The sequence below is a fragment of the Salmo salar genome, chromosome ssa10 (assembly GCF_905237065.1).
Source record: "Salmo salar chromosome ssa10, Ssal_v3.1, whole genome shotgun sequence".
NCBI lineage: Eukaryota > Metazoa > Chordata > Actinopteri > Salmoniformes > Salmonidae > Salmo > Salmo salar.
The window spans coordinates 117,107,954-117,129,232 of record NC_059451.1 but is presented as its reverse complement, the minus strand read 5'-3'; the positions used below and the strand labels follow the sequence as shown (position 1 = coordinate 117,129,232).

At 42.8% G+C, this 21,279-nt stretch overlaps 1 protein-coding gene across 1 annotated transcript; it reads left to right on the top strand.

The window, feature by feature from the left end:
• Positions 1-11: 11 nt before the first annotated feature.
• gdi2 (GDP dissociation inhibitor 2) lies at positions 12-21,270 on the top strand. The gene is made up of 11 exons (NM_001139638.1): positions 12-126; positions 1,100-1,207; positions 2,483-2,582; positions 2,794-2,928; positions 3,862-4,060; positions 4,600-4,731; positions 5,021-5,120; positions 12,144-12,315; positions 12,667-12,811; positions 20,541-20,595; positions 20,711-21,270. The coding sequence occupies exons 1-11, from the start codon at positions 82-84 to the stop codon at positions 20,864-20,866; spliced, it is 1,347 nt and encodes a 448-aa protein (NP_001133110.1). The 5' UTR covers positions 12-81; the 3' UTR covers positions 20,867-21,270.
• Positions 21,271-21,279: the final 9 nt, after the last annotated feature.

Below are 21,279 nucleotides of genomic sequence, written 5' to 3'. Positions count from 1 at the left end.
AACTTTTCAACTACCAAACAGCCATTCCATTTTCACTGACAGAAATAACCGTAGGAGTAAAGTAAAGAAGGACACTCAGCTATGGATGAAGATTATGATGTTATCGTTCTCGGTACCGGCTTAACGGTGAGAAAATGGACAAAGCAATAGTACGAACTTCCAATAGTCGAAGCATGATCATGCATGACATGTCACAGTTAGGTGTGTAGGCTAATCTGTAGGCTAAATGTCATGGCTAAATTAGCTTGCTTTCTCTTTTGTTAGATATCCATTTTAAGTTATTTTCAGAAATGTGTCTGCTTTGTTTTTCAGTAGTGTTATCTGTGTGTGGTGTTACTTTTCACAGTCTGCAACAAGTGACAGCTCACGTACAATAACTAGTATTTCCTGTTATTTTCAACTAGAGTAAAATCACAGATAGAACAATGAGACAGATATTTCACAGGATGTATAAATGTGAAGCATCCGCTTGGCGTTTCCACTCACTACCAAATATGGTAGTGAGAGGAAGCCCACTGGCGGCAGTGGGAGGAGAGGGATTTTGGCCGACATTCTGCAAATTCTTATCGACAAAACATTTGATCTCAATACAGTTTTCTGTAGCCAAAACTAAAATATGCTATGAACAGAGTGGACCAAGGTTTGTAGACTTTACCCTTTGTGAACGTTTTAAAAAGTATTGTTGTTTAGAAGTAATGCAAAGGCGGAACTAGCTATTGCAAACGCGCCCTTCACAGAATAGGCGTTCCCTAACGGAAATATGCAGATGATGCTAGAACGCGCAAATAGGATTTCGCTCAAACGTGCCTGGCGCTTCACCCCTCCTTGCTTGTTCTGCCCACTATGGCTCACGTTTTCACATTGGAAACGACAGGCTGTGGTCTATCTTGGTTTAGTTATAAAAAATCTTTGGTAAAATTTAGCTAACGTTGACTACACTAGCTAGCTACCAGTAGCCAGTTTAGCTTGTTGTGGTGTTAGCTGTTATACTGTTTACATTGTTCTTTAAACATCTGTCTAAAACATAAAATACCACTTTATACATCTAGTTTTGTGTAACTAACTTACCTATCTGACTTCTATCTATTTATTTCCAAAGGAATGCATTCTGTCTGGCATTATGTCAGTGAAGGGGAAGAAGGTGCTTCATATGGACAGGAACTCGTACTATGGAGCAGAGAGTGCTTCCATCACACCACTGGAAGACGTAAGCGAAGGCACACAAGATGACCATTTTCATGATATCATGCCTGTCCTGTTTTCTTTTAGTCAATCCTTAACTAGGCCAGCACAGTAATTGGCTCAACTCAGATCAGTAGTGTGGAAAGGGTATTAACCTGGGCTGTATTCATTGTTCGAATTCCGTTGCAAAACGTTTCATCCTTTGCCAAATGTTTTGCAATGCAAACCGTTTACCATTTACTCTAGAACCCAATCGGAACCAAACGGGGAGGGACCTACCTGAATTTGTCCAATAGAAACTTGTTTCCGTTGCAAAACGTTTTCAGTTTGTAGTAAACCAAATGTTTTGTAACGGAATCCAACTAATGAATACACACCAGTGGTTCTAAAACAGCCCACATCATGTGGTGCTATCACACAAATATAGAGTTACATGTTATATTGTCTATGTTGTCACACAAATATAGAGCTACATGTTCTATTATCTATGTTGTCTCACAAATATAGAGTTACATGTTAGAGGTCTTCCCTGTGGCTCAGTTGGTAGAGCATGGTGTTTGCAACGCCAGCATGGTGTGTGCAACGCCAGGGTTGTGGGTTCGATTCCCACGGGGGGCCAGTACAAAAAAAAAAATGCATGAAATGAAATGTATGCATTTCACTATCGCTCTGGATAAGAGCGTCTGCTAAATGACTAAAATGTAATGTAAATGTAACATGTTCTATTATCTATGTTGTCACACAGACATAGAGTAAGTGTTATGTTATCTATGCTGTCACATCTCATTATTATTGTTGAGGCACAGCTGAGTTTGAGCTACTCAAACTGACAGCACTGTTTTACTGTCAAAGAAATTAAGTAATCAAATCAAATCAAAGTATATTTGTCACGTGCGCCGAATACAACAGGTGTAGACCTTACAGTGAAATGCTGAATACAACAGGTGTAGTAGACCTTACAGTGAAATGCTGAATACAACAGGTGTAGACCTTACAGTGAAATGCTGAATACAACAGGTGTAGTAGACCTTACAGTGAAATGCTGAATACAACAGGTGTAGACCTTACAGTGAAATGCTGAATACAACAGGTGTAGTAGACCTTACAGTGAAATGCTGAATACAACAGGTGTAGACCTTACAGTGAAATGCTTACTTACAGGCTTTATCCAATAGTGCAAAAAAAAGGTATTAGGTGAACAATAGGTAGGTAAAGAAATAAAAACAACAAGTAATAAAAAAGTAATAACAAATAAAATGTTTAATCATTCCTGTTTTTTTCTTTTCTTGTCCCACCCCAGTTGTACAAGCGCTTCAGCCTTCCAGGTAAACCTCCGGAGTCCATGGGAAGAGGTCGGGACTGGAGCGTGGACCTCATCCCAAAGTTCCTGATGGCCAATGGTAGGAAAGCAATATGGCATTCTAGATATAATACTGAGTGCAGGGTTGTGTTTATTAGCCAACACACGGGGGAGGTACTGGAACAGGAAGGGAATGGAATGGAACAGGAAGGGAATGGAACAGGAAGGGACTAACTGGACTTGTCCAATAGGAAATGTTTTCTGTTGCATGCCCTAATGACCAGGTCTCTTTTCCTCTCGGCTCTACCCAGGTCAGCTGGTGAGGATGTTGCTGATCACTCAGGTGACCCGTTACCTGGACTTCAAGGTGATCGAGGGCAGCTTCGTCTACAAGAAGGGAGCCATCTACAAAGTGCCTGTCACTGAGACAGAGGCACTGGCCTCCAGTGAGTGTATATACACTAAGTGTACAAAACATTAAGAACACCTGCTCTTTCCATGACCGACTGGCCAGGTGACAGCTAAGATCCCTTCTTGATGTCACTTGTTAAATCCACTTCAATCAGTGTAGATGAAGGGGAGGAGGCAGGTTAAAGAAGGATTTTTAAGTCTTGAGACAATTGAGACATGGATTGTCTATGTGTGCCATTCAGAGGGTGAATGGGCAAGACAAACGATTTAAGTGCCTTTGAACGGGGTATGGTAGTAGGTGCCATGCGTACCGATTTGTGTCAAGAACTGCAACGCTACTGGGTTTTTCACGCTCAACAGTTTCCTATGTGTATCAAGAATCGTTCACGACCCAAAGAACATCCAGCCAACTTGACACAACTGTGGTCAACATGGGCCAGCATCCCTGTGGAACGCTTTCAACACCTTGTGGAGTCCATGCCCTGACAAATTGAGGCTATTCTGAGCACAATAACGGGGGGTGCAGCGCAATATTTGGAAGGTGTTCTTAATGTTTTGTACACTCAGTGTATATCAATGGGATTCTCAGATGCTTATTCCTATAATATTATGCCATTAAGCACAAAGAAACTTACAGTACAGTGAGTGCATACATTTGTTGGTATGTATATGCTATCTTCTCAGTTGATTATTTGTGGATGATCTATGCTCCCCAAGGAGAGAAAGTTAAGTCTAGTAAGTCGTATTCTATTAACTTATGCTATAGCTATACCACTTAACCAAAGCTATTATCCCAAGCGACTTACAGTATTTCTGAGCGCATCCATTTTTTTTGTATGTGTATGCGACCCCCACAGGAATTAAATCCACAATTGAACCCACAACCACACAGGACCACATTCTTAGTCTCATTTCAGACAATAGCAGCTTTTTCTATTTCTGTCTGACTGACTTTTCTGACACCTCAGGTTTGATGGGGATATTCGAGAAGAGGCGGTTTAGGAACTTCTTGATCTTCGTTGCCAACTACGACTTGAATGATCCCAAAACCATGGAGGGTGTCGACCCCAACAAGTCGACGATGCGTGACCTGTACAAGAAGTTCAGCCTGGGCCAGGATGTGATGGACTTCACTGGTCACGCCCTCGCTCTCTACAGGACAGACGAGTAAGTCTGAAATAGGACAAATATAAGCACCCACATTATTATTATTATTATTATTATTATTATTATTATTATTATAATAATACAATTATAGGGAATTGGGTGCCATTTCTATATATACTATATGTGTGGATGTTTCTTGTGTATCAGCGTTACTATACATGTGGATGTTTCTTGTGTATCAGCGTTACTATACATGTGGATGTTTCTTGTGTATCAGCGTTACTATACATGTGGATGTTTCTTGTGTATCAGCGTTACTATACATGTGGATGTTTCTTGAAGTTTTATTTAGTGTTTTATTTAGTATTATTTATTGTGAGAGCTCGGGTAAGTACGATTTTTGTCTTCTACACTATTAGAAACTTGAATGATGGGAATTAATAGGATGGGCGACTGTCCACTGTGTTCAGGCAGGTACAAATAATTCAAGGGGTGTCAAATCTAAAATATGTAACATTTATAAGCATTTTTGATGGCTTATTCATGAACATTTTAACAAAGTAACCGTGTTACAATCTAGTATTTGTGTGATCTCTCAGCTACCTGGATCAGCCCTGCATCAACACTATCAATAGGATCAAACTATACAGTGAGTCTCTGGCCAGATACGGCAAGAGTCCTTACCTCTACCCTCTCTACGGCCTGGGGGAGCTGCCACAAGGCTTTGCCAGGTAAGATGACTTTGTCCCCGCCCTGCTATTATGTAATTGTTCTTGATTAATCAAGAATTCCTGCTTTTCTGACGCTATCGTTTTCAGTACATACTAGAGCTGAAGTTAACCTACTCCCAAACCAATATCCTACTGATTTCAGTTGTTCTGATCGTATAAATAAAATCTCATTCTAATTCTGTGGTTCTGATCACATCCCTGATTTGACTGTTTTTAGCCTGTTGCTTAACTAACCCATCCCATACTCCACTATTCACCAGTGTCTTTGACTTGACTTCACTCCCTCTAGGTTGAGCGCTATCTATGGTGGGACCTACATGCTGAACAAGCCCATAGAGGAGATTGTTATGGAGAATGGAAAGGTGGTGGGGGTCAAGTCAGAGGGAGAGGTGAGTTTTTGCCTCATGTTATAATTAAGCAATAAGACCTGAGGGGGGTGTGATATATGGCCAATATACCACGGCTAAGGGCTGTTCTTATGTACGATGCAACGCGGAGTGCCTGGATACAGCCCTTAGCTGTGGTATATTGGCCATATATCACAAATCCCCGAGGTGCCTTATTGCTATTAGAAACTGGTTACCAACTTAATTAGAGCAGTACAAACATCTTTGGGATTCATACATGTGGTATAGGGTCAGATATATTTTTGGTCATGTAGTGTATGCGGACACCTGCTCGTCGGCATTAATATGGAGTTGGTCCCCCTTTTGATGCTATAACAGCCTCCACTCTTCTGGGAAGGCTTTCCACTACATTTACATTACATTTACGTCATTTAGCAGACGCTCTTATCCAGAGCGACTTACAAATTGGTGCATTCACCTTATGATATCCAGTGGAACAACCACTTTACAATAGTACATCTATATCTTTTTTGGGGGGGAGGGTGGGGGGGGTTAGAAGGATTACTTAATCCTATCCCAGGTATTCCTTAAAGAGGTGGGGTTTCAGGTGTCTCCGGAAGGTGGTGATTGACTCCACTGTCCTGGCGTCGTGAGGGAGCTTGTTCCACCATTGGGGTGCCAGAGCAGCGAACAGTTTTGACTGGACTGAGCGGGAACTGTGCTTCCGCAGAGGTAGGGAGGCGAGCAGGCCAGAGGTGGATGAACGCAGTGCCCTTCTTTGGGTGTAGGGACTGATCAGAGCCTGAAGGTACGGAGGTGCCGTTCCCCTCACAGCTCCGTAGGCAAGCACCATGGTCTTGTAGCTGATGCGAGCTTCAACTGGAAGCCAGTGGAGTGTGCGGAGGAGCGGGGTTACGTGAGAGAACTTGGGAAGGTTGAACACCAGACGGGCTGCGGCGTTCTGGATGAGTTGTAGGGGTTTAATGGCACAGGCAGGGAGCCCCGCCAACAGCGAGTTGCAGTAATCCAGACGGGAGATGACAAGTGCCTGGATTAGGACCTGCGCCGCTTCCTGTGTAAGGCAGGGTCGTACTCTGCGAATGTTGTAGAGCATGTACCTACAGGATCGGGTCACCACCTTGATGTTAGCGGAGAACGACAGGGTGTTATCCAGGGTCACGCCAAGGCTCTTAGCACTCTGGGAGGAGGACACAATGGAGTTGTCAACCGTGATGGCGAGATCATGGAACTGGCAGTCTTTCCCCGGGAGGAAGAGCAGCTCCGTCTTGCCGAGGTTCAGCTTGAGGTGGTGATCCGTCATCCACACTGATATGTCTGCCAGACATGCAGAGATGCGATTCACCACCTGGTTATCAGAAGGGGAAAGGAGAAGATTAATTGTGTGTCGTCTGCGTATCAATGATAGGAGAGACCATGTGAGGATATGACAGAGCCAAGTGACTTAGTGTATAGCGAGAATAGGAGAGGGCCTAGAACTGAGCCCTGGGGGACACCAGTGGTGAGAGCACGTGGTGCGGAGACGGATTCTCGTCACGCCACCAGGTAGGAGCGACCTGTCAGGTAGGACGCAATCCAAGAGTGAGCCGCGCCGGAGATGCCCAACTCGGAGAGGGTGGAGAGGAGGATCTGATGGTTCACAGTATCAAAGGCAGCAGATAGGTCTAGAAGGATGATAGTAGAGGAGAGAGAGTTAGCTTTAGCAGTGTGGAGAGCCTCCGTGACACAGAGAAGAGCAGTCTCAGTTGAATGACCAGTCTTGAAACCTGACTGATTTGGATCAAGAAGGTCATTCTGAGAGAGATAGCAAGAGAGCTGGCCAAGGACGGCACGCTCAAGAGTTTTGGAGAGAAAAGAAAGAAGGGATACTGGTCTGTAGTTGTTGACATCGGAGGGATCGAGTGTAGGTTTTTTGAGAAGGGGTGCAACTCTCGCTCTCTTGAAGATGGAAGGGACGTAGCCAGCGGTCAAGGATGAGTTGATGAGCGAGGTAAGGGAGAAGGTCTCCGGAAATGGTCTGGAGAAGAGAGGAGGGGATAGGGTCAAGCGGGCAGGTTGTTGGGCGGCCGGCCGTCACAAGTCGCAAGATTTCATCTGGAGAGAGAGGGGAGAAAGAGGTCAAAGCACAGGGTAGGGCAATGTGAGCAGGACTAGCGGTGTTGTTTGACTTAACAAACGAGGATCGGATGTCGTCAACCTTCTTTTCAAAATGGTTGACAAAGTCATCCGCAGAGAGGGAGGAGGGGAGGGGGAGGAGGATTCAGGAGGGAGGAGAAGGTGGCAAAGAGCTTCCTAGGGTTAGAGGCAGATGCTTGGAATTTAGAGTGGTAGAAAGTGGCTTTAGCAGCAGAAACAGAGGAAGAAAATGTGGAGAGGAGGGAGTGAAAAGATGCCAGGTCCGCAGGGAGGCTAGTTTTCCTCCATTTCTGGTTGGCTGCCCGGAGCCCTGTTCTGTGAGCTCGCAATGAGTCGTCAAGCCACGGAGCAGGAGGGGAGTACCGAGCCAGCCGGGAGGATAGGGGACATAGAGAGTCAAAGGATGCAGAAAGGGAGGAGAGGAGGGTTGAGGATGCAGAATCAGGAGATTGGTTGGAGAAGGATTGAGCAGAGGAAAGAGATGATAGGATGGAAGAGGAGAGAGTAGCAGGAGAGAGAGAGCGAAGGTTGCGACGGCGCAATACCATCTGAGTAGGGGCAGAGTGAGTAGTGTTGGAGGAGAGTGAGAGGGAAAAGGATACAAGGTAGTGGTCGGAGACTTGGAGGGGAGTTGCATTGAGATTAGTAGAAGAACAGCATCTAGTAAAGATGAGGTCAAGCGTATTGCCTGCCTTGTGAGTAGGGGGGGACGGTGAGAGGGTGAGGTCAAAAGAGGAGAGGAGTGGAAAGAAGGAGGCAGAGAGAAATGAGTCAAAGGTAGACGTAGGGAGGTTAAAGTCACCCAGAATTGTGAGGGGTGAGCCATCCTCAGGAAAGGAACTTATCAAGGCGTCAAGCTCATTGATGAACTCTCCAAGGGAACCTGGAGGGCGATAAATGATAAGGATGTTAAGCTTGAATGGGCTAGTGACTGTGACAGCATGGGTCAGGGGAGAAAGAGAGAATGTCCACTTGGGAGAGATGAGGATTCCAGTGCCACCACCCCGCTGACCAGATGCTCTCTGTTGGATGTTGGAACATTGCTGCGGGGACTTGCTTACATTCAGCCACGAGCATTAGTGAGGTCGGGCACTGATATTGGGCAATTAGTCCTGGCTCACAGTCGGTGTTCCAATTCATCCCAAAGGTGTTCGATGGGGTTGAGGTAAGGGCTCTGTGCAGGCCAGTTCTTCCACACCAATCTCGACAAACCATTTCTGTATGGACGTCGCTTTGTGCATGGGGGCATTGTCATGCTGAAACATGAAAGGGCCTTCCCCAAACTGTTGCCACAACGGTGGAAGCACAGAATCATCTAGAATGTCATTGTATGCTGTAGCGTTAAGATTTCCCTTCACTGGAACTAAGGGGTCTAGCCCAAACCATGAAAAACAGCCCCAGACCATTATTCCTCCTCCACCAAAATGTACAGTTGGCACTATGCTTTCGGACAGGTAGCGTTCTCCTGGCATCCGCCAAACCCAGATTTGTCCGTCGGACTACCAGATGGTGAAGGGTGATTCATCACTCCAGAGAAAGTGTTTCCAGTGCTCCAGAGTCCAATGGCGGTGCGCTTTACACCACTCCAGCCGATGCTTGGCATTGTGCATGGTGATCTTAGGCTTGCATGCTAATGCTCGGCCATGGAAATGTTATTCATGAAGCTTCCGACAAACAGTTTGGAACTCGGTAGTGAGTGTTGCAACCGAGGACAGACGATTTTTACGTGCTACGCGCTTCAGCGGTCCCGTTCTGTGAGCTTGTGTGGCCTACCACTTTGCCGCTGAGCCGTTGTTGCTCCTAGACGTTTCCACTTCACAATAACAGCACTTACAGTTGACTGTGGCAGGTCTAGCAGGGCAGAAATTTGACGAACTGACTTGTTGGAAAGGTGGCATCCTATGACGGTGGCACGTTGAAAGTGACTGAGCTCTTCAGTAAGGCCATTCTACTGCCAATGTTTGGCTATGGAGATTACATGGCTGTGTGCTCAATTTTATATACCTGTCAGCAACAAGTGTGGCTGAAATGGACCTCGCAGGCCCTGAAAGAACTTCATTGGACTCTATGTAAACTGGAAACCACATATCCCGAGGCTGCATTTATTGTAGCTGGGGATTTTAACAAAGCTAATCTGAAAACAAGGCTCCCTAAGTTTTATCAGCGTATCGAATGCGCGACCTGGGTTGGCAGCATTCTGGATCATTGTTACTCTAACAACTGCGACGCATACAAAGCCCTCCCTCGCCCTCCTTTCGGCAAATCTGACCACGACTCCATTTTCTTGCTCCCAGCCTATAGACAGAAACTAAAACAGGAAACGTCCATGCTCAGGTCTGTTCAACGCTGGTCCGACCAATCTGATTCCACGCTTCAAGATTGCTTCGATCACATGGACTGGGATATGTTCCGGATAGCCTCAGACAACAACGTTGATGTATACGCTGATTCGGTGAGCAAGTTTATTAGCGAGTGCATCGGTGATATTGTACCCACGGTGACTATTAAAACCTTCCCCAACCAGAAACTGTGGATTGATGGCAGCATTCGCACAAAACTGAAAGCGCGAACCACTGCTTTTAATCAAGGCGACCGGAAACATGACCGAATACAAACAGTGTAGCTATTCCCTCCGCAAGGCAATCAAACAAGCTAAGCGTCAGTATAGAGACAAAGTAGAGTCGCAATTCAACAGCTCAGACACAAGACGTATGTGGCAGGGTCTACAGTCAACCACGGATTACAAAACGAAAACCAGCCCCGTCCCGGACACCGAAGTCTTGCTCCCAGACAAACTAAACAACTGCTTTGCTCGCTTTGAGGACAATAAAGTGCAGCTGACAGGCCCGCTACCAAAACCTGGGGCTCTCGTCCACCGCAGCCAATGTGAGTAAAACATTTAAACGTGTCAACCCTCGCAAGGCTGCCGGCCCAGACGGCATCCCTAGCCGCGTCCTCAGAGCATGCGCAGACCAGCTGGCTGGTGTGTTTACGGACATATTCAATCAATCCCTATCCTAGTCTGCTGTTCCCACATGCTTCAAGAGGGCCACCATTGTTCCTGTTCCCAAGAAAGCTAAGGTAACTGAGCTAAACGACTATCGCCCCATAGCACTCACTTCCATCATCATGAAGTGCCCTACTTCCGTCATCATGAAGTGCCCTACTTCCGTCATCATGAAGTGCCCTACCTGACACCCTAGACCCACTCCAATTTGCTTACCGCCCCAATAGGTCCACAGACGACGCAATCACACTGCCTTAACCCAACTGGACAAGAGGAATATCTATGTAAGAATGCTGTTCATCGATTACAGCTCAACATTTAACACCATAGTACCCTCCAATCTCGTCATTAAGCTCAAGACCCTGGTTCTCGACCCCGCCCTGTGCAACTGGGTCCTGGACTTTCTGACGGCCGCACCCAGGTGGTGAGGGTAGGAAACAACATCTCCACCCCGCTGATCCTCAACACTGTGGCCCCACAAGGGTGCGTTCTCAGCCCTCTCCTGTACTCCCTGTTCACCCACGCCTCCAACTCAATCATCAAGTTTGCAGACGACACTACAGTGGTAGGCTTGATTACCAACAACGACGAGACGGCCTACTGGGAGGAGGTGAGGGCCCTCGGAGTGTGGTGTCAGGAAAATAACCTCACACTCAATGTCAACAAAACAAAGGAGATGATCGTGGACTTCAGGAAACAGCAGAGGGAGCACCCCCCTATCCACATCGACGGGACAGCAGTGGAGAGGGTGGACTTAAAAAAAAAAAAAAATCCTCGGCGTACACATCACGGACAAACTGAAATGGTCCACCCACACAGAGAGCGTGGTGAAGAAGGCGCAATAGCGCCTCTTCAACCTCAGGAGGCTGAAGAAATGTGTCTTGTTACTGAAAACACTCACAAACTTTTACAGTTGCACAATTTAGAGATTGTACCAGGCGGGCTGTATCACCGCCTGGTACGGCAACTGCTCTGCCCACAACCGTAAGGCTCTCCAGAGGGTGGTGAGGTCTGCACAACGCATCACCGGGGGCAAACTACCTGCCCTCCAGGACACCTACAGCACCCGATGTCACAGGAAGGCCAAAAAGATAATCAAGGACAACAACCACCCGAGCCACTGTCTGTTCACCCCGCTACCATCCAGAAGGCGAGGTCAGTACAGGTGCATCAAAGCTGGGACCGAGAGACTGAAAAACAGCTTCTATCTCAAGGCCATCAGACTGTTAAACAGCCATCACTAACATTGAGTGGCTGCTGCCAACATACTGACTCAAATCTCTAGCCACTTTAATAATTAAAAATTGGATGTAATAAATGTATCATTAGTCACTTTAAACAATGCCACTTTTTATATAATGTTTACATACCCTACATTACTCTTCTCATATGTATATACTGTACTCAATACCGTCTACTGCATCTTGCCTATGCCGCATGGCCATCGCTCATCCATATATTTATATGTACATATTCTTATTCATTCCTTTACACTTGTGGTGTAAAGGTCCCGTGTGGCTCAGTTGGTAGAGCATGGTGTTTGCAATTCCAGGGTTGTGGGTTCGATTCCCACGGGGAACCAGTATGGAGAAAGAAATGTATGAAATGTATGCATTCACTACTGTAAGTCGCTCTGGATAAGAGTGTCTGCTAAATGACTAAAATGTAAATGTAAATGTACTTGTGTGTATAAGGTAGTTGTTGTGAAATTGTTATATTACTTGTTAGATATTACTGCACGGTCGGAACTAGAAGCACAAGCATTTCGCTACACTCACATTAACATCTGCTAACCATGTGTATGTGACCAATAAAATTGGATTTGATTAACTCAGAACCTATCCTAACCCACCCTCACCTGAATTATAAACCCTAAACACTACCATCTCTCCTTTCCTCTCCAGATAGCCCGCTGTAAGCAGCTGATCTGTGACCCCAGCTACATCATGGACAGAGTCAGCAAGGTCGGCCAAGTGGTCCGTATCATCTGTGTCATGAGCCACCCCATCAAGAACACCGGCGACGTCAACTCCTGCCAGATCATCATCCCTCAGATCCAGGTCAACAGGAAACATGGTGAGACCCCTGGATATTAGGGTACCTAGCCTACATAAGGACTTCGTAACACATTTATAACCCATACATACCACATTCATAAGCAGTACATGAGCATTTCATCAATTATTGTGTGTGTGTGAAATTAAGTTGCCACTAGTTGTGACTTTTTTGAATGGCAGCGCCTGTGTTCATTCGGCACCAAACGGAAGAAAACAGAAACAGGGAGGGTGGAAGAAACGCAGATGTTTTTGCTTTTTTTTCTGTTTTCAAAACCTTTTGCTACTTTTTACACCCTACTGAAAACAAGGCAGTGGAGCTTAATTGAGGGTGTATGATATGTCACTGGTCTCTTGTGTTTTTTTGTGGCAGACATCTACGTGTGTATGATCTCCTCGGCCCACAACGTGGCAGCGCAGGGCAAGTACGTTGCCATCGCCAGCAGCGTAGTGGAGACTAACGACCCAGAGAAGGAACTCAAGCCAGCCCTGGATCTCCTGGAGCCCATTGAACAGAAGTAGGCTTTTAATTCTATGTTGCTATACTGTACTGTACTCTACTATAAGATACACTGTTATACTACTGTACTGTTACTCTAGTGTCTAGTAAAGGGTCTTCACTGACATTGTCAACCTATCCCTGACCCGGTCTGTGATACCAACTTGTTTTGAGTAGACCACTATAGTCCATGTGTCCAAGAACGCCAAGGTAACCTACCTAAATGACTATCGCCCTGTAACACTCATATATACAGTAAGAATATGTACAGTTGAAGTCGCAAGTTTACATACACCTTAGCCAAATACATTTAAAAAAAAAAATTCAGAATTCCTGACATTTAATCCTAGTAAAAATTCCTTGTTTTAGGTCAGTTAGGATCACCACTTTATTTTAAGAATGTGAAATGTCAGAAGAATAATAGAGTGATTTATTTCAGCTTTTATTTCTTTCATCACATTCCCAGTGGGTTAGAAGTTTACATACACTCAATTAGTATTTGGTAGCATTGCCTTTAAATTGTTTAACTTGGGTCAAACGTTTTGGGTAGCCTTCCACAAGCTTCCCACATAAAGTTGGGTGAATTTTGGCCCATTCCTCCTGACAGGGCTGATGTATCTGAGTCAGGTTTGTAGGCCTCCTTGCTCGCACACAGTTAGGGTTCTGCCAACAAATGTTCTATAGGATTGAGGTCAGCTCCCTGCCATCCAGGACCTTTATACCAGGCGGTGTCAGAGGAACGCCCTCAAAATGTTCACACTCCAGTCACCCAAGCCATAGACCGTAATCTCTGCTACCGCACGGCAACTGGTACCAGTGCACCAAGTCTGGAAACAACTGCTTAATAAGACAACTAAATAGCTACCGTAATTTCCGGACTATTAAGCGCACCTGAATATAAGCCGCACCCGCTGAATTTGTAATATTTTTTTTTATTTTGAACATAAATAAGCCGCACATGTCTATAAGCCGCAGGTGCCTACTGGTACATTGAAACAAATTAACTTTACATAGGCTTTAACGAAACACGGCTTGTAACAAAAATAAATAGGCTTTAACGAAGCACGGCTTGTAACAAAAATAAATAGGCTTTAACGAAGCACGGCTTGTAACAAAAATAAATAGGCTTTAACGAAACACGGCTTGTAACAAAAAATAAAAAATTAGCAGTAAACAGTAGCCTACCAAGAAAGTCATTGGTCACCATCTTCCTCCTCCTGTGCACTGAAACCATCTCCTTCGGTGTCGGAGTTGAATAGCCTCAGAATTGCTTCATCCGATATTGGATCGTTTTCATTGTCGCTCTCGTCACTTTCATCCGGAGACAAATCCCCCGCTGAGCCCTCTTCAACACGCAGCAGTCCAGCCTTTCGAAATCAGTTGATGATAGTGGATTTTTTGACAATGCTCCACGCTGTCAGGACCCACAAATTTGAAAGCGGGAAAAATCCATATATTAACCGCGTCATTGTTTAAGCCGCGAAGTTCAAAGCCTGGGAAAAAAGTTGCGGCTTATATTACGGAATTTACGGTAATCAAATGTCTAAATGGACATTTGTATTTTTTTTTTTACTAACTCTTGCACGGACTCTAAGCACACATTACATTTACATTTAAGTCATGGACTCTACCCACACACTCGCACCAACACACGCATACTGAAAGTATTCATACCCTTTTACTTATTCCACATCTTGTTGTTACAGCCTGAATTCTAAATGGATGAAATGGATTCTTTTTTTTTACCCATCTAGACACAATACCCCATGATGATAAAGTGAAAACATGCTTTTAGAAATGTTTGCAAATTTATTGAACATGAAATATAGATATCTAATTTATTTAAGTATTCATACCCCTGAGTCAGTACTTTTTGTAGAATAACTTTTGGCAGCGATTACAGCTTTCTGGGTAAGTCTCTAAGAGCTTTCCACACCTCGATTGTGAAAAATGTGGGAGTTATTTATTTTATTTTTCAAAATTCTTCAAGCTCTTTCAAATTAGTTGAATTTATCTCCCAGTATCTGGTGGAAAGCATACTGAACCAGATTTTGCCAGTGCTTAGCTCCCATTCTGTTTACTTGTTATATCCTGAAACTCCCTAGTCCTTAATGATTACAAGCATATCCATAACAAGATTCATCAGCCACTATGCTTGAAAATATGGAGAGTGATACTCAGTAATGTGTTGTATTGGATTTGCCCCAAACACAACACAACTTTTTGTCCTGAATACAAAGTGTTAACTGCTTTGCCACATTTTTTGCCATATTTTTTTGCAGTATTACTTTAGTGCCTTGTTGCAAACAGGAGGCATGTTTTGGAATAGTTTTATCCTGTACACGCTTCCTTTTCACTCTGTAATTTAGGTTAGTATTGTGGAGTAACTACCCTGTTGATCCATCCTCAGTTATCTCCTGTCACAGCCATTAAACTCTGTTTTAAAGTCACCATTGGCCTCATGGTGAAATCCCTGAGCCCCCCCCCCCAGCAACTGAGTTAGGAAGGATGCCTGTATCGGTGTAGTGGTTGGGTGTATTGATACACATACATTTTTTTTTACCCATTTAGCAATAGGTGTCCTTTGTGAGGCATTGGAAAATCTCCCTGGTCTTTGTGGTTTAATCTGTGTTTGAAATTCACTGCTCGACTGAGGGACTTTACAATTATGTGTGGGGTACATTCAAAAAGTCCATGCAATTTATAATGTGACTTGTTAAGCAAATGTTTAATCCTGAATTTATTTAGGCTTGCCATAACAAAGGGGTGGAGTTCTTATTCACTCAATACATTTCAGCTTTTCATTTTTTCATTTGTTCAAATTTCAAAAAACATAATTCCACTTTGACATAATGGGGTATTGTGTGTAGGCTAGTGACCTAAAATATCTTCATTTTAATCTATTGTAAATTCGGCCTGTAAACACAACAAAATGTGGAAAAAGTCAAGGGGTGTGAATACTTTCTGAAGGCACTGTAAATATTTTGTCTTGCCCATTCCCCCTCTTATTGGCACACAGTCAATTGTCTGCAGGCTTAAAAATCCTTATTTAACAGGTCTCCTCCCCTTCATCTACACTGATTTGAAGTGGATTTAACAAATTACATCAATAAGTGATCAAATCTTTCACCTGGATTCACCTGGTCAGTTCATGGAAAGTGCAGGTGTTCCTAATGTTTTGTACACTGTGTATTGATCTATCTAGGGCCCGTAAGTAAGCGTTTCAGTCACCACGTTTCCATCCGCAGTTTTTATGCGAGTAAAGTCATACCGTATTAAAACCACGACAGTTGTGAAGTTTCGGTACAATTTTATAAATGCTGACCGGTCATTTATTCATTCGACATGGTAGAAACGTTTTGTGTCTTTATAATTAAATTAGCGAGAAATGGCAGTTGGAAATGCCTTTATGTGCAAATGTTGCTATAATAACCATCATATCGAAGTAAACTTCACGCGATAATATGGTGTTTGGTATTCCCATTAGGACTCGGGAAACCATGTAGTTTATTAGGTTTACAGATGATATAAATTATGATCTTCACAGGGGGGGTGAAAGTGATCTTGATTATTCTTTCCAATAAATATCGAAGGTCTTATTCTGGTGACCTGATGATCGATGCTTGACTTTTGACAAATAAACATATTGTCGCTCATCCATCATCTCATCATGTAGACTAGTCTACCCATACAGCCTACCTGCACTGTATTTGCGAGCTGTTGGCTAGAGCGCACGTACCAAGACCATAGTACATTTGCTATTTGTGATAAACTACAAGTAGAGTTGAACATGTGATGAAAACATATTGAACTTGACATTTTTATTCGGTAAATGAAAATGTAGAGCCACTGAACACGCCGATTGGCACGTGTTTTTCTGTTGCTCATTAGAACAATTTGTATTTCAGTCATGGAGGTCTGTTTCCTGAACGATTTCCACGTTAGGTTAATGATGTTTGTCCCCCATGAGACACTAGATGTGGAAGCCAATTTAACTTCCTCAAAATCCACAGAATGAATCTAAGATCAGTAATGTTGATGTTTTTGCCAAATATGTTTAGTTGTGCAATTTTACATCAAAAATATGTGTCTGGTGCAGTAAGAAAATGTGCGACGTGTTGTATTATATAAACAAAAAGTCCGTTTGGTGGAAACACCACTGTTGGAAAATGCTAATATTTTCTTTATGCAGATCTTTGAATATTCGCATGAAAATCTGTCACCGATTGGATGGAAACCCAGCTACTGTTAGTCTACACCTGTTGTTTACGAAGCATGTGACAAATACAATTCGGTTTTTGGTTTACTACTGTAACTATTATACTGTTATGTAAGGGATAATCACCAGGGGCTATGCAGTGTAAGGAAAAGTGTGTTCCACGACGTGCTAGTGGAGTGGAATTGACCTTCCAGAGTTGCATTGATGTCCGTAAAACGCATATAAAATGTGAAGCAGCTAGCTAGCAAGTTTACTAGGTAGCTACAGCGGTTACCATGGTAACTAAACAGACTTACTAGTTTAGCTAACCAAACCATCAGTCCTAGCTTGCTATTATGAAAGTCGAATTTAACAAAAACAATGTTTTCAATTCCACTTTTGCTTCCAAAAGCAGCTCAAACACAATATGTAGAAAAAATAAATAAATGAACTATTGAATTGTACCTTGGGTTATTTAAGTGATAATGCCCGAGAAGCCGGTGTTTGGAGGATTTATATATCCGGCTTCGAGGGCATTATCACTTTTATGCAACGGGTTACCAACATATTCAAATAATGATTTACATACAGTACCAGTCAAACGCTGGGACACACCTACTCATTTAAGGGTTTTTCTTTATATTATTTTCTACATTGTAGAATAATAGTGAAGACATCAAAACTATGAAGTAACACATATGGAATCATGTAGTAACCAAAAAAGTGTTAAACAAATCAAAATATATTTTAGATTCATCAAAGTAGCCACCCTTTGCCTTGATGACAGCTTTGCACATTCTTGGCATTGTCTTCACTATTATTCTACAATGTAGAAAATAGTAAAAATAAAGAAAAACCCTGGAATGAGTAGGTGTCAACTTTTAACTAATACTGTATTTTCATAAAAGACGTTATTGTGATGAATTCCACAAGATATAGTCCAGACACAAATCTAGGGTTGCAACCCAAGCCGGCTGACCCAGTCGTTCAGTCTTTTTGTTCTGCATCTATGGACACAGCCTATGGAACACTGTTTGGGTCTTGTCAAAAAAGATTGTTGACCAATCAGGAGCTGAATATGACTACACGTCACATAATAATTTAACGCGTTTATCATTTTTTTACGTAGTTATTACACATTGATTACACAATCACTCGTATTTCATATGTCACAACGATTCATCGATACGTATGCTATGATGCTAGTAAAGTTCTCGCGCACATACAGTGCTGGTCATAAAAATAAAAAAAAGGTAGCTAGCTCAAGGATGCAAACAATGTTCTTCCCCAAAAACATAGAAACATGTTTCAGTAGCTATAGTTAGCATGCTATCTATATAGCTAGGTGTCATCATCATCTAAAATAACCCTAATTTATAAGACAGTTCTTATTTGATTAATGGTGGAGAACATTAGTGTTCTGTTATTGCAGGACTGAAACAACTGTGAATCTAGCCACATTTATCGTCAACCTATGTGTATGGAACACTATTTCTGAGGAAAAACAATACTGCGTGGATGTTTTGGAGTCTGATAACTCTGAGGAGGATGTTGGTAAAAAAAATATATTGGGTATTGAGTAGACTGATAACATTTCATTGATTCCCCAATCCTTAGGTAAAGCTGTACAGTGCAATATGAATGTCAATACACACAATAGGCTGACTGGGGTCGTGATTTCACAGTCCTGCGATAAGAGCTACAACACTAATATTTGCTTAAACTCTTCACATGTGTGTTCTGTGGGTGTTACAGAGTAGACTCACATTCCAACCTTGTTTAACATTATCAAGTCTAAATATGGCATAATTCCACCAATTTGTAACCTTCTTCTGCATCACTTTCAAATAGGTACTTTTATTTTGAAGTTCCACTATTGTGCCTAATCCTTATTGTGGCTGAGCTTCACAACACATAACCCGGTCCGGTCGAGCCTCTCTAGCCAGATGAAGCAAAATGGCTGCTTATCATTTTAGCTTTGGGAAACGGGGTTAAGTAGCTGGCTAGCTAGTTACATTTCAATAGGCTAACAACAAGTGACTACCTAGCTATAATACTTACTCACAATGATTCCTAAATCATTGCTAAGAATAATTAAAATGACTGCTGTTTCTACTGGTCATTGTTTTCAGGCTGGTTGTATTGGTGCTAGCTAGGTACCAAGCTAAAGCTAGCTACCCAAGAATTTGCATTACCAACGTGGTATTGTAAACACATCGTTCGTAACCGATGTGTTTGCTGACTTTTTTTGTACAGCATTGAGAGTGGCGCTTGGCTTGCACATGCAAATTCAGTACACACAACGTTCAATAATATAACGGTGTTATTTGACGTGTCAAATTAAAAGCTTATTTCACTTTTTTGACACGCAAAGACCCAAACTGCGTTCAATAGCAACCCAGTCATTCATTATACATTTTCCATTGCTATACTGCTAGATAGCCAACTACGGCTAACTTAGTCACGTCAAAAAGTGCAGCCAGAATGGCAAAGTAACCGCATTTGTTCAAGCTGTTTTCTAGTGACATTTATTTGCATACATCCATAACAATGAATGAGGTGCGATTTCGCCTGGCTTAGAAAATGTGCTCACTCGTCAGAACACTTGTCTTTCAGAGGAGCTAGCCAACAACAAAGCTAACACAATCACTTCAAACTGAAGCTGGAAAGACTGCAAACTAGCTGCACTTCGTTTCGTTGTAACTTTTTTCGATTAACATTTATTTGTATATATCCATAAAAAATAAGGCCAGCTGATTCATGATTTGACTGGCTGAAAAACGCTGCATGAGTTCATTACTATGGGACAGCTGGAGATCCAATTTTGAATATTGAAACAATGTTGCAAATGTCGGAGAGACAGACAGCAATGTTTATACAAATCTCCGCTGTTGAAGACTGTTGGTCTAAAAGAAATGTGAGATAATATCTGATGTTTTTTATAGTGGAGATCAAGTTTATAAATTGCTTGGCTGGGCTGATGACAGTGGATCGTGCAGGCAGATGGAACAGAGTAAATGGGCATTTTAATATCATAGATTTAGCCGGTGGTAACTTGTGGAATAGACACCGGCTGGAATGCGGGTTAAACCAATCAGCATTCAGGATTAGACCCACCCGTTGTATAAAGGGAATTATAAACTGGGTGGTTCGAGCCCTGAATGCTGATTGGCTGACAGCCATGGTATATCAGACCATATACCACGTGTACGACAACACATTTTTACTACTCTTAATTACATTGGTAAACAGTTTATAATAGCAGTAAGGCACCTTGGGGGTTTGTGGTATATGGCCAATATACCACACCACCTCGGGCCTTATTGCTTAAATAATGCATGCTCTAGAATGCCCTTCAAGCCAATGAGAAACAAGCATTCAACAATGCCATGGTATGAACTGTTATACTACTAGCACAGGGGCTCACACCACTGAAACACAATGCTGTAAATATAATTTTCACACTACTAAGATGTACGGCACTGGCCTGGTAACGTATCTTCCATTCGTTGATGTTTTCTGACCATGTTCAAATCTTCTCTCCTCACAGGTTTGTGAGCATCAGTGATCAATATGCACCAACTGACATGGGAAAAGACAGCCAGGTGAGTGAATTCGTCCTAATCCTCATGTTGGCCTGCATTTTATTTCTTACATTTTGACCAGGTATTTTTTTTTAAATGTATCTATCCCTTCTATGCTTCTGGGATATCTATGCAGATATTTATTTCACGTACGTATGATGCAACGACCCACTTTGAGACCACCTGTGACGACATCAAGGACATCTACGAGCGTGCGATGGGCACTGAGTTTGACTTTGCAGAGATGGAGCGCACAAAGAATGACATCTTTGGAGACGCAGGTGATCAGTGATAGTATAACCAACGTGTTTGTGTCCAGACAACTCCAAATCTTAACAAACTGGTTTATAATCCAAATGTATTGTTGGAATCTGTATCTATGACCCTTTAAAACAATGGAAATACATTTGTAGAAAAAGAAGAATGAAATGTTTTACTAATAAGCGAACAATTTGTGGTGGCTGCGTTTTGTAGGCTAATTTGTTTGACAGTTGGTTAAAAACATGCAATGATCACATTGCGTGACATCATGAAGGTTTCTTCACTTTCTGACAAATGTGAATGTCGCCAAATAATTGGTTTTATTCGGGTTTATACGTAGACAATATAAATGTGATATAAATTGTATTTTTTACATAAGGCACTATTCTGTGTTGGTGAAATAAAGATGTATTTTATCTGGAATGGAGAAAAGAACCATGGTCA